We start from the raw sequence: 13,526 nt of genomic DNA, 5'->3' as shown, positions 1-13,526 counted from the left end.
AGTGCATAAAAACTACATTATTTCAAGGGTGGAGTGACGTGCTATTCCTCATCTGTTTTGAGTGTATGAATGCTGTGACATGAAAACTGAAGACAAATTCTGTACATATGCTATGTATTTGCTCTTGCTCTTTTATTTCCAGCCTTTTTTTTTTTTTTTTTTTTAACCCAGTGGGTGTCAGTCTCTGAAGTTTGCCTTCATTCATCCCATTTCATACTGTCAGGAAGTAGCTGCACACATTATAAACCAGCAGAAAGCAACTAGGAAGAAAATTGCCCATTTTCCTAGAGCTACTTTGTGTTTGACTCAGATGTGTCCAGCTAATTGCATTGGTTTTTGGTTTGGGCTGCATAATAAAATGTTCAGAAAATATATCTTTCAGAGATTGCCCTTGGGATCTTGTGTCCAACTGTCAGATACAAGGTCATATATCCTGTCTCATATGATCATACCTCTGGCATTCTACTGTTAGTGTCTTAACTCCATAGATTTGTTTTGCATATGTCCTATAATGTCTCTATATTCAATCCACAGCTCAATGTTATTTACAACACAAAATACGCTGATCAGAAGCTCAGATCTGTGCGAAAACAAGAAGCTTTTGACTTGAATGTTGATGTAAAGGATGACAAAGATGATATGAACCATTTGACCTTGAATGTGTGCACAAGGTAGGTAATTCAATTGGAGCATCTCATGTACCTCTTTGTCTACACAACAGCTGTGTTGCTTAAAATAAGGTAAACTTCCCATATGTTTGCATGAATATACTAGTGTATGGCATTTTAACATACAATTAAAGAGAGTAAAAGAATTACTTTGTAAAGACATTAGTAATTAAACTAAGAAGCAATTTGTAAGGCAATAAATCTAGTGACAGCTGATGGATATGAATAGATCCTTTGTGCAAAATGTTTGCTGGACAGATTTTTTTATTTACTGGCTTGCATAAATATAGTGTCTACCTACATGTTAGAGGTATATGGAAGAATTTGTGTGAAATAAAAGAAAAAACTTAAAAGCTTATTTGGTGCAAGTGCTTCTTAGCTATACTGAGAACCCTGGACAGACTTGAAAATTGAACCTCTGTCTTCCATGTTCTAGTAACAGACTGTGGGAACAGTCCCATAACTTTACCCTTCATGAACAGAATACTTTGCTTTTGATATAGAAGTAGATACCTCCTTTTATAAAAAGAGAAGCAAATTTCTGAAGTGTTAAAAAACATTATGAAATAGAAGTAATCATTCTTTGTTCATCTCTGTTAATAAACTTAGCTTGGAACAGTTTTGACGAGTCAAAATCCATGTCTTTGTAATGTTAACTTCAACTGCAGTTTGTCTTACTGTGCAAGTGTTGTGGTCTTTCATTTATATATATCATGTCTTTATGATTTCAGTAATGTAACTTAATGTGAACATGATTCTAGAGTTGAAAGAGGTGATGATTTTTCTGTACAAAATCATTTTATTCTTTCCCCTAAATAAGGGCTGTGAGGGTGCATCTGGGATGATGCTTCTTGTTCAGTAAACATCTACTAGGAACTGAGTTGAGATTGCTGAAGTATCATCTCAGAGACCATAGAACAGTCACTGGATGCGTTGTACATTGTGAGAAATTGAATCAGCTGAGAATTGGTGACACTGAATAGTCATATTGCATATTCCTAGGTCAGCCAGTCATTAAACCAGGTTGTTTCTTTGACTGCTTTGCTGCCTCCTTTTTACTTGCTGAAAAAGTGCCTATACATGTATCGCAAACAAACACACAAAGATGTTCTTGTGATTTTCTCAGTAGATACATCTTCCTGTCATTAAAGCGCATTTGAGTATTTCACAGAAAACTCTTGAGGACACTATCTCTTTTTACATATGTATTTACATTTTATAATCTTATATTTCTTATTATCTACAAGGATGTTGAGGTGACTACACTCTTTGTATTGAAGGAAATCATCTGTTCCTTGTCAATACTTCTTGAAACACTATTTACTTCTTTTCATCTTATAATGGGTTCCTTATAAATGCAGGATTTGTAAAGTATCACCTGATCAACCAAGTTCACGCTTACATTCCTTTCCTCTATGTCCTCTTATTGTTATTTATTTAAATTTTAAACTTGTTATAGCTAGGACTATTTTCATGCTCTGCACAGCGGAGCTGTGACCGGAGATGGTGCCTCTAGGTGACACCATCACACAAATAATAGCTATAGTGAATATGATGTCAGTGTGGAGAGGATTGATTTAATTTGGAAAATATCCAGCAGGCACAAAGCCAGATCCCTGTTTTTATGTGTTTCTGTTAACCAATTCAGGCATACAGATGGTGGTCAGGACACTAGAATATATGAGAGCTCTTGAAATAGAATGGGCTTTTTCTCTTGGTTTTCTGTGAAGTATCAACAGCTTTTTAAAGCCTAGCACCAAATCCTGATGTGTAAAGGCTTACATGATGGGTCTGGGATAAACCTGGGATGAGCATTCTGATATTCTAGCTCAGCACTTTGACTCAGGAATACAGATAGGAAGGGACTTATCTCTAGAAGGCTGTAGGATGATGTTTTACTTGCAAAGTGTTCAAAGGATATTGGGAAGATCTAGCAGCATTATAAAAGTACCCCTGGGTGCATACTTGGAACATTAAGATCCATCAGCTCCGTCATGGAAAGTGGAGCAGTGTAAGTGCTACTATTCTGTGTTTCTATTATTTAAACTGAGACTTCACCTCTGGTTGCTTGGCTTGATGCACTAGTCCTCCTCTTCTCCTCAGCCCCATATATAGTATATGCATTAACTATATTAAATTCATGAATCAGTTTACAGCTGGTCCAGTTACAATCTTTACAATGCGACATGGCTTTTTGGTAAAGAAACCAAAGCAGGTAAATGCAAAGACTGCTGAAATCTCAACCAGTTTATCCAGCTGTGAGTATGCATAATCCAGTAACGGAGGCTGCAGCTCTGCAGTTTTTTTTTCTCTCCAATCTGCAGGTTATCCCACCTTCTCTCCCTCTCACTCCCCCCCTTAAGTAAGGGAGCCAGACCTTTATCACTTCTAGGGATGTATTATTTCCACTTCCTGGCAATACCATGCTAGTTGGGTTACCTGGTTGTACTTTGGTGGCACCCCAGGTTACCTAAACAGGTTGGGTATTTTTGTCTTCTCTCATTGGTAATTAAGCAGAAATAGTTACATCCAGTTCCAATTCTGTTATTTGTTTTCAATAGCAGCCACTTTGGTGTAGCCCATTATCCAACAGATGGTTTCATTTGTTTCTAATCTCATGCGCCAACTAAAGTCAGCAGTTGTGCTGTATTTCTTTCAAAATCATATCTGTGTTCAATCAACTATCCTGCCAGGCTTAATAGCCTTGCTTTGAAAGAAAGTCTTCCCTTTTTTTTTAAACCATCCAACTCTACAAAGAAATAGTTTTATTCAATTATTTTCAACTACTGTCAGGCCTTCAAAATGAGGGTTGGAGACACTTCTATTCTAGTACAATAGTCATTTACCTGTCATGACAAGGGAGGAAGGGAAGTTTTTCTGCCACCTACTTTATTTAAAGCTGTACAATCTTTTGTAGGTCACGTAAGTGTCACTTGTAGCACCGAACACCATAAATATATTTTGATAGTTCTGGTGTGCGCCATGGTATATGTGTCTTGTTCAACAGAGCAAAGCTTTTAAGTCCAGCATCTGATTCTCAGACTGGAAGAAAATGTAATAATAAGCATTATTTACAAAAATAAAGAAGGAACTCAATTTATTAAATTTCCAGTTTTTCACAAAGTGGATGCATAACACAGCCATGCATTCTAAAACTGTGGTTTTGAGGAACAATCTGATGATGATTTTGTTAATGAAACCATCAGTCTATATCAAGGGCATATGGGAATGTTTGCGAGACTTTTTAGAGACATTTATCTCACTCTCCAAAAATGAATAAAAGTAAAGCAATGCATCCTTGAGTGGAAATATGAATATTTCAGTGCAAGAGTTCCTGTAGTGGTTTCTTAATTATCTCCTTTTCAAATATTCCTTTTCATACGTTTAATCACATTATTTCATATGTATGTGTGATGTAAACATGTACTTCAAGATGCCAGTGCTGTCAATGTTGTCCTAGTGTTGTCCCTCATATCATTTATATACTGTAGTTTTGTCAGTTCTAAGCTTAAATTTTTGTATGTGGCTGAAATTAGGCAGAAAAAATAGAGAAATCCATTCTTATCTCTTTATTGTTAGATATTTTTTTTCTTGATGGCATTTTGTTTGATTTGTTTCTTAAGTATTCTTGAGCATTATTTCTTCTGTTGTTGAGATGTAATAATTAAACAATTTATTTGGAGAGTTTGCTATTGTGTTTCTACTAAAATTTTCTTTGCCTCCATATTTTGAAAAGGTACTTGGGTTCTGGTGCAGCTCCCAGTAGTGGTATGGTCCTCATGGAGGTTGGCTTACTCAGTGGTTTCTCTGTGTCACCGGATTTCGTTCCATTGGACAATACAATTAAGAAGATGGAAGAGGAAAATGGAAAAGTAAACCTATACTTAGACACCGTAAGTTGAAAATAACAGAGAAATGCATTTGCAGTGATGCTAATCTTGACTGCCAATGTTAGATTTTAAAGTCAGAAAGACAGTATGATTGTATTCTTCGTGGAAACCAACAACTGCTATCTACATTGAATGAGTTCCATTTTTTAAAAAGAGACTGATGGGATAGGTGCAACACCATTGTAAGGTGTTTCTAGACTGCAAAAATCTTGTAAAATCATTTATACGTAGGTAAATTTTTTAACAAGTCTGTGTTTTGGCCGAAGTAACAACAAGTGAAATAAGTGGTTTTATGTGCATCCTTGCTCCAAGTCTTTATAAATGAAGAGAACTGCCAATGAGTTAGAAGTTCTTATCTCTTCCATGAACCACCATCAGCAGGGTTCTCAGGATGTTTCTCTTCTGTTTTTCTAGCTAAATGAAACACAGGTTTGTGTGGATATTCCGGCTGTGAGAGACTTCAAAGTGGCAAATATCCAAGATGCTTCAGTGACTATAATGGATTACTATGAACCTAGTAAGTGTCAGTCATTCCAAATGGATCTTAGTGATTCAGAAGCTAAAAATATAACGTTTCTTTTCATGGAAATGGGACAAATTTTAGTGAATAGAAAGCCACATTGCACTGCAATTTACATTTTCCATTGAACTGCAACATTTTTGACGTTGACACACCAAGTTTTCTAACAAACAGTTGTGTTTTCCTGTATACATTTTGCTGTTCTCATGGGTTGGTTCCATAGATGGTGTGAATTGTCATAACTTAATTGTCAGCTGGTATAAATTGTTTTCAGTATGGTTCTCAATGTGTTCCGCAAACTACCAAAATGAAGCAGGAACTTCACTGCGGTTCACTTACCAAGTTAATGATTATCTTTCAAGTAGCTTTTGCATCTGTTTCTTGTTTAATCAGAGAGCCCTTCACTGGAGAAAAAGTCAGTGTTTTGTTTTCTATAGTTATGTAAAAAAAGAAGTACATGGGAAAAACAATTTCAATTTTATTTTTTATTTTTTAAATAGTGTGTATTTTAGAGAAAGGCAGAAACGTACAAAGTGAGAAGCAAAGAAAGATCACAGGCTGCAGGAGAAGACGTTAGAGAGGTTTTCATTATACCAGACAGCTGAAACATTATTAATGATTTGGGCTTGGTTTGAGATAAGGAATTAAAAAGTTGTATGAGCAATTTTCTCCATGTTGATCTGTTTTAGCGTAGGACAAAAGACAACCAAATACAAATGTGTACTGCTTTAGCTGAGTAAAAATCACATTTCTTCTATTTAGGCTGAAATGTTTATTCAATCCCAGGAGTTTAAACTAAAATAGAAAATTAAAGGATGTAGCTAAAATACCCACTAACCTAGAGCATGTTTTAAGTCCTAGTGGCTTAACAACTTGGAGCAATTTTTATTTAAGGCAAACACATAACACTTGGAATCTATGGCCAAAACAAATTTCCACATGCTTCAGTGATTAGGAGAAGAGCTGAGGACCTACTCTTTTATAAGAGTACTGGCTAATGAATATGTGTACAAAAAGTATGTATAAATGCATATGTATAAATACTGTTATTCAATTTAAATCTATTTAGAATCCACAAATTTTCAATGAATAAATAAATATTCATTTAAAGATAAGGATGAGTATCCTTAATGAGTAAAATTATATAACAATCAGTGCTGCAGTAAAAGGCTTTAGCTCCAAGAAAAAGGTTGCTTCAAATATTATTTTACAAGATTTCACTCCTTTTACCATGTAGCATAGACATATTTTTGGTCAACATGTAAACACATGTTGATACAGGGGTGTGCTTTTATTTTATTCTGTTAATTTCTATCAGTTCCGTAGCTGGTGAACCATGCTGCAGGTGTGTATTTTATGTGATGGTTACAGGCAGAGTCACATCTGATTTCATTGCTTCATATTCAGAGCTAGGAGATGTCTAAAAAGTCCATACGCTCTGGCATTTGTCAAAAAAGGCATGTCTCCATGGTAGATATTACAACCAGCATAGGTGTGAGGACTGGCTTGGGTACCAGTATAGTGGTGCCAGCAGTGAGCTCTGCCAGGGTTAATATGCACAGCTATTCAGCACATTCAAATGACTGTGCTACTACTTTTACCTGATTTTGTTCACAGCTTGTTGGGTGTCACTATTCAGTAAGGGTTTGGCCCTTTAAGGATATCTTTTATTTTTTACTATCTGATGCCTGAAACTGATTATTGGCTCATTAAAAAAATAAAAATGCAGTGTCTCTAGTTGGAATGAAAATCTTCAAACCACAAGCAAATGAAACTTTCCAAAAGCTTGTTCTGTAAGCAATTAACATGCATTGATGTTTTTGAAATGAGCATGGCTTTCCAGGCTTCTAGTCCATTTGGCTCTGTAGCAACCCTTCAGGAAACTGGGGAGCAAAATGCAGGAGCAAGAGCTAGGTGAGGTAGGTAATCCCAGAGTCAGGAAGCTGAAGCTCTCAGACGTAATAGTGAGAACAAGACTCAGTTATGAGAGACTGATATCTTACATGTGAGAGCCAGTAACCTGCTAGGGAAAACATCATAATTCCTTTATTATGGGGGCTCCCGAGTCGGTAGGGGCAAAATTCGCTCTAAAACATTTGATCAGGTTTTCTGAACAGTTTGGGACTCACTGTTTAGATTTGAGTCTATGACTGCAGGTCTTTCATTTGAGTATTTCTCAGTATACTTGTCTGAGTGTATTGAAAATGTTTGATGCTTTGTGAAAGGAACAGATATTAATTTCCAGGCTTAAACACCCACTCTAAGAAGGATTTTGTAGTGTATGACAAGGTCTGCATTAGAGTTTAGTGCATCCTTTAAAAAGGCTTTCTTTGTGAAGCTAATCTGATAAAAATCTTTCCAAGATACGCGGATGTAGGTTACTGTGTGTGTATATTTAAATCAAGATCTACACCCTGAATGTGGCCAATGGTTAAAGGCATAATTCTCTGTCTGCAGATGGGACTCTATTAGAAACCACATAGCATTTCAGAAATTTGGTTCATTATGAATACTTATTTCAGGAAGGATGAGCAGTCAGTCTCAAACTCCTTTTAAACTAAGTTGTGAATTTCCGTTTGTTGGACAGTCTTCAGAAGTTCATTAACTTATGTTAATTATCCTTTCTAAACAGGGAGAAGAGCAGTGAGAAGCTACAATTCAGAAGTAATGCAACGTATAACCCCTTGTGACTTGTGTGAAAGTGACTGCAGCCTTTGCCACCAATCTGGTTCTCTAGCCTTGCTTCAGCACTCTTCCTTGGCTTCCTTGTTCTGTGTGCTGTTTGTCCTTCATGTAAACTTGCTGTGCAGTTGGGTACTCTAAGAAGAAACAGATTGTTTCACATCTAACATTTCCATAAATTAGCCAAAGAAAATTTTATGTTCAGATACCAGCCCATCTTCAGTGATTAGTGACCTAACTCCTGCTGTGTTCAGGGAGAGCAGGGCTGGCCCATATGGTAAATTTCTGGCTGTGCCAGAAAATTTCTTTAAGCGTCTGCTGGAAAAAACTTTCCAAGTGTTAGTTTCATACTGAAGTTATTTTCTGAAGAAGCACAGTTACCAAGAAAGCAGTCTGAGAAAATGCAAACCTTGCTCCATGTTCCTGCTCCCTTTTACCTTAGCGTTTTTGCATATTTTTTTAGGGGTGTATGTTAGTTTACAGTGCTTTTCTGAAAAACTGTCTCCTCTTCCTTTACGATGTTGGTAAGCAGAGTGCTGGGAGCTTGCATTGTTCTGTTCTGCAGACATGACACTTAACACTAATACTGAGTTTCTCTGTGCTCTCATGGGGAATAATATGAAAAATAAAAGAAGCTTGCTTCAGAGCAGATTCAAGAGCCAAAAAATGCTGCATTTACAAACTGCTGAACACTCCAGAAAATTGTCAGTCTTTTTTTTAATCATTGCAAAGAAGCCAGGTGGATTTTTTGCCAATTCATAAGTTAATCATGTTTGAAAATAATGCCTCCGGATGTTTTCATGGATTTTACTCTGGAAGTCTTTACTGTAAATTCATTGAAGATGGAATATAAGTTTGAGACAGTTTTTTTTTTTTTTTTTTTTTTTTTTTTTTTTTTTCCCCCAGGGTTATTCAGAAAGAAACCTAATTCTCTTTCCATGTGAGAATACTGGTGTCCCCTAGTATATTTATGGTCAGTGAGATGACAGTTTTAAGATTTTTTTCTAGAAATGTCACTCTGGGAGATCATTTAGGTCTTGCATTTTGCCTTATCATCTTGTTAACAACTTAAGTGCCATAACTCTTCAAGAGCTGTTCATTGTTCTTTGTGACATATCAACTCAGTGCCATCTGTGGGTGCAAGTCCTGGTTTTGTAGGCAGGGAGGCTTTTAGTAGCTGTGGGCTCCACACACATCCTGTGTTCAGCAGAACACATAATTGACTCATTTAAGCATATCCTCATATGTTTAAGTGCCTTGCTAGAGTGGGAGGGAGGAAGAGGGATGATGAGGTCTTCCTGGAGCAGCAGACATTTACAGCCCAACTGGCTGTTTTCACGTGGGGAAAATTAAATGTCTGTATGAACGTGGAAACGTGTAAGCTTGGGAGCTCTTCCCTCTTGCACCAGCATCTTTCTAAGTGAACCTCTTCACTGTTGAGCAGCCCACATATCCTTCCTGAACACTGCTTGTGGTATTTAATGCTTACTTCTTTTTGATAAGGAAGCTGATAACATTCTGACTTATTAAAATGAAATTAATTGTTGTTATGCTGACTAACAGAAATTTTCAGGCTATTGATTCCCTTCCTTTTGTACCTTTTTGAGACGGAGTGTGTATATGTACACATTGAATTACACGTCAGTCACTTTCCTTGAGCAATTTCTAATTTTTATTCATTTTTTTGCTACTGCTTAAAATGTATATTTTTGTATTTTATGCTTATGTGTATTTTTGTTCAGAAAAGGAAATTAGTTCATGGTAGCATGGAAAAGGGCAGAATTTCTTGAACTGGGTGCTTTCTTAATATGAGATACTGGTTTTTAACTACAAAACTAGTTTAGGTGGAATTATTTGTTTTACTTTACCTGTATTTAGAATTTACAATATTTTTCAGAAACTTGGGATTCTGTTCAGTCTCTCTGGCAGAGCTGAGGCCTAATTCTTTGTAGCCAATTAGTGCTTTTCACTTGTCTTTGGTGCACATTGGATCTAGCCCTTTGAGTGGTTGTTTAGTGCCTTAACATGAGTTCCCATGCTGCTGTGACCTACACGAAATGATATAGTATGTATTGAAATCCAAAGCACTACTTAGTCAACAGACTGCAGAATATGACCCTCTGTAAGTCATGCCCTTGGTTATAGGGGTCCAAAGCTAATAGATACCAAGATGCAAAAATGAAATATATCCTTGTGTCTCAAATCCTTTACTCATAGATGGGAGCATAGACTGAATGGTGCCAAGTGTAGTTTACCGAAAAACATTCACACTCTAAACTGGGATTGTTTTGCTGTGGGTTTTATTTCTTGATAAAAGCAGATCTTTTGCCTTTGGGGACAGCAGCCTTGACATGTCATTTGCCTCCATTTGCTGTCATTTCAAGAACATGAAGCTCATATACTTTCAGCTCTACTATATGTAGAGTTTTAAAGAGGGACATTCATGTCTGATTAATGTTATGATAGAGGTTTATTTTCTACTGGAGACATACTAGAGATAACCCACTCCTTTGCAGTAGATGGTAGGAATAAATTCATAGTTTTATTTTGCAGGCGGTCCCAGTTTCCCAAATACTCTGTGGAGAAATGGACTCAAACTGCTCAGCCTAATTTCAGACAGAGCAGCTTTTATTAGTATTCCCTTACATTTGTTTTTGAGACAAACAACACATGTTTTTAAATGGCTCTTGGCTGCCTTGCCTACCCTACTAAGAAGCATCAGTCATAATGCACCATGTCACGGAAATTGTCAGTCAGTGAACAAACATCCTTTTTTATTTTGTTTTCTCTACTGTAGTATATCACTACAGACATCCAAATGCCTCTGTTCTTAAGTTATTTTAAAGGTACCATGTACAGCATATGACTTTAGACAAATGTTTACATCAGGTGGCCTTAACTTCCCAACGCTGTTGCCTTGAAAGATGCCTTCAGTCACTTTGTAGCAATGACTATTGCCTTGAATGAGTTGCAGAGGATTTTGTATTGTGTAGTGTGTATTGGCAGTGAAGGGATCAGAGTAAAAGTAATACCATGTTGCACAGTGACTCTTTTGTTTTCCTCATTGTTGTGTAGGAACCTGTTCACAAATGTTCAGCATATGTATTTATTCTGTTACTCTATAGAGCAAGTGCTTGATGTTAGAGGGATCATGCTCCCACTGAAGTTATCCCACTGAAGTTACTGGTAAATCTTTTAGCAAAAAAAACTTTAGGAAATCTTTGAACAAGGTCTTTAAGAAGCTTTATAGTGGTGCTAAAAGCAGTCAGGAAAAGGTATTTTGTGCTGGAGTCTTCCTTTTGCATTGCATGAACATTCTTGTGTGGTTGCTCTTTGAAGTCCAAGTATTCTTTGGTACTTCGTGTCCTTTTCAGCTTCATGCTATCAACAGATAGTCTGTGCAGGTCCATTAACATCTTATTAAATCACTGAGAAATAATCATTTATTTCGGACTGGCCTTAAAACAAAACCTTAATTCTTTTTAAAGGTTTATAAAGATTTTTAAATCTTCGCACTCCACGTTCTGCCTTCACTGTCATCCATGATCTTAGCTGAGTTTTCTCTACAGATTTCTTTATGTGTGTCATCTAGAAACCTGTGCAGAATGCTGCTGTACATAACAGGAAGTGCTCATGCTGTAATGAGTGCTGCCTAAAATGGGTTTACAGCACCTTAGAGTTTGCAGTTTTGCATGCTGGGCCAGCTCGACGTCTGTTTTGGTTCCTGGCGTGGCACCTTCATGCCCCTATTTACTTCAAAAGCAAGAGCTTGCTGGCTTGTGCACATCAGTGGCATATGATAAAAGAGAAAATTGGCTGGACTGGTACAGAAAAAATTGAAGAGCCAAAGTCCATTGCCTCTCTTTTGGCTTGAAAGTCACTTTTGAAAATCAGACCTGGGATTCTAAAATTGTTTTTAGTAAGTTTTCAGAATAATATCCTAGCAATGTTTCTCCAAATGTGTTCAAGTTGGTGTGAATCTTGACAGTTCTTGGTTCAAGCAGATTTATGTTAAAGCATATGTATATACATATCCATTATACTGGCTCCAATGTACTACAGTGTGCAATGTATGTGCAATTAAAAGCATACAGGATTTTCAAGAAGTGCCCAGTAATGTTGTATGATGTTCTGTTTTTTTTAGGAAAAGATTATATTTGGAAAGCAACTGGTGCCTAATGGAATCATTTCGATATCTCAAACACTAACCAAAGAGAACAAAATCACCCACTTTATTCATTTTTTTTTTGGTAATGGTCAATTTTTTTTTTTTGTTTTCTGTTATAGCCTTTCTTTTTCTCCCATAAATTTGTATGCAGTGAACCAGCTTTATCTGTTTAGTGCTCCAAATATCTAGGAGACTTTAAATTTTATCACTAGTAATTTATAGATAAAACTATAACAGCAATTTTGTGATCAGGCCTTTTGAGTTTTTATTAGATTCCCCTTCCCCCATGTCAAAATAAATTTGACTTCACTATTGTTTCTTATTCAATTTATTATATTTTTGTGTGCCACTTGAAAATATCATTGCACTAATGCTATTTTACGCAATAAAGTCTGACATTGTGCTGTATTGGATCAACCCAGTGTTTATTTTTCCTAGTGGGTAGCTCTTTCTTTTTAGATGTGTATGAATGGCGTTTGTATATGGGCTACATTTGAGTCTCCAGAACTCCAGTGCTAAGATTTCTCATTAGTTTCACACGATGCATTTTATTTCTGTATTTTGTAGTGGTTACCCTAAAGCTTCATCAGCTTTGCTTGAATCTTAAGGTGTTATATTTAATTTTATTTTTTGGTGATTTTTAATATTGTTATTTTGGGCGGGATACTAATATAAGGAAGACAATATAAAAATGCTGGCTCATATAAGCAGATGTAATGAACCACACATTAGCTGGGTATTACATCTCTAGTTTTTTCATGAAAGGCCTTAAGCAATTTGAACTAAACTTCTTGTCTGCCTTGAGATGGTCAGAAATGCACTTAGAACTAGATTAGGATCATCATACATACATGTATTTTCACTTTTGATCAAATCATAAATGGTAGGAAAAGAATGCTTTCATGAGCTGTTTTGATCAAATGACAGTGAACTAACATGTTGGCTGTGCAAATTGCTTCTTTTTAAATAATTGAACAAATATGGAATTGGACTGATTCACAGGATCTTGAAAAATTGTCATTGATTAATTTTTATTCAAATAAAGTTTGCAATAGCTATTTTAAAATTTTATTAAAGATGAATTTTAGTAATAATGTCTAGTGTTTCCTTGTTTAACGATTCAGTCATCTGTAGGAGATGGCAATTTCTGTACTGTGTATGACTGCCCATCCTCAGCACTTCTTACACATTGCCTCAACTGTATTTTAATGCTTCTAAGTTGAAGTGCTGCAGTGATGATTTCCATGGTCAGGCCTTGGAACATGATCTTGCAGATCATTGTTTGGTACTTTTCAGGCTGAGGCACTGTGTTATCATAACACGTTTTATTCAACATGGAGTCATCGTGATACTTCAATTATTTCTCAGTGGTCTTGGTAATCTGGAGAGGTCACAGTTGACTGGAAGCTGGCAAATGCCCCAGTTTTCAAGAACAGGAGAAAAAAAAGACCCTGGTAATTAAAGGCCTGTCAGTGCCTCACTTCACTGCCTGGAAAAATTGTGGAGACAGCCAACAGCATCCTGGGCTGCATCAACAGAGGAGTGACCAGCAGGTCGAGGGAGGGGATAATCCCCATCTGCTCTTGTGAGGCCCCACC

The 13,526-nt window shown here is 36.5% G+C and overlaps 1 protein-coding gene across 1 annotated transcript in view; it reads left to right on the top strand.

The window, feature by feature from the left end:
• The window catches only part of CD109 (CD109 molecule), an 80,915-nt gene extending 67,948 nt beyond the window's left edge, over positions 1 to 12,967 (top strand). The window contains exons 30-33 of the mRNA XM_082757264.1: positions 535 to 671; positions 4,405 to 4,561; positions 4,973 to 5,075; positions 7,711 to 12,967. Coding sequence (XP_082613390.1) covers positions 535 to 671; positions 4,405 to 4,561; positions 4,973 to 5,075; positions 7,711 to 7,901 — 588 coding nt within the window. The 3' untranslated portion in view covers positions 7,902 to 12,967. The remainder of the gene's footprint in view (positions 1 to 534; positions 672 to 4,404; positions 4,562 to 4,972; positions 5,076 to 7,710) is intronic.
• The last annotated feature ends 559 nt before the right edge of the window (positions 12,968 to 13,526 follow it).

The sequence above is a fragment of the Aythya marila genome, assembly GCF_965140915.1.
Source record: "Aythya marila genome assembly, chromosome: 3".
NCBI lineage: Eukaryota > Metazoa > Chordata > Aves > Anseriformes > Anatidae > Aythya > Aythya marila.
The sequence above is the reverse complement of the archived record's forward strand: the minus strand, read 5'-3'. Positions and strand labels throughout refer to the sequence as shown.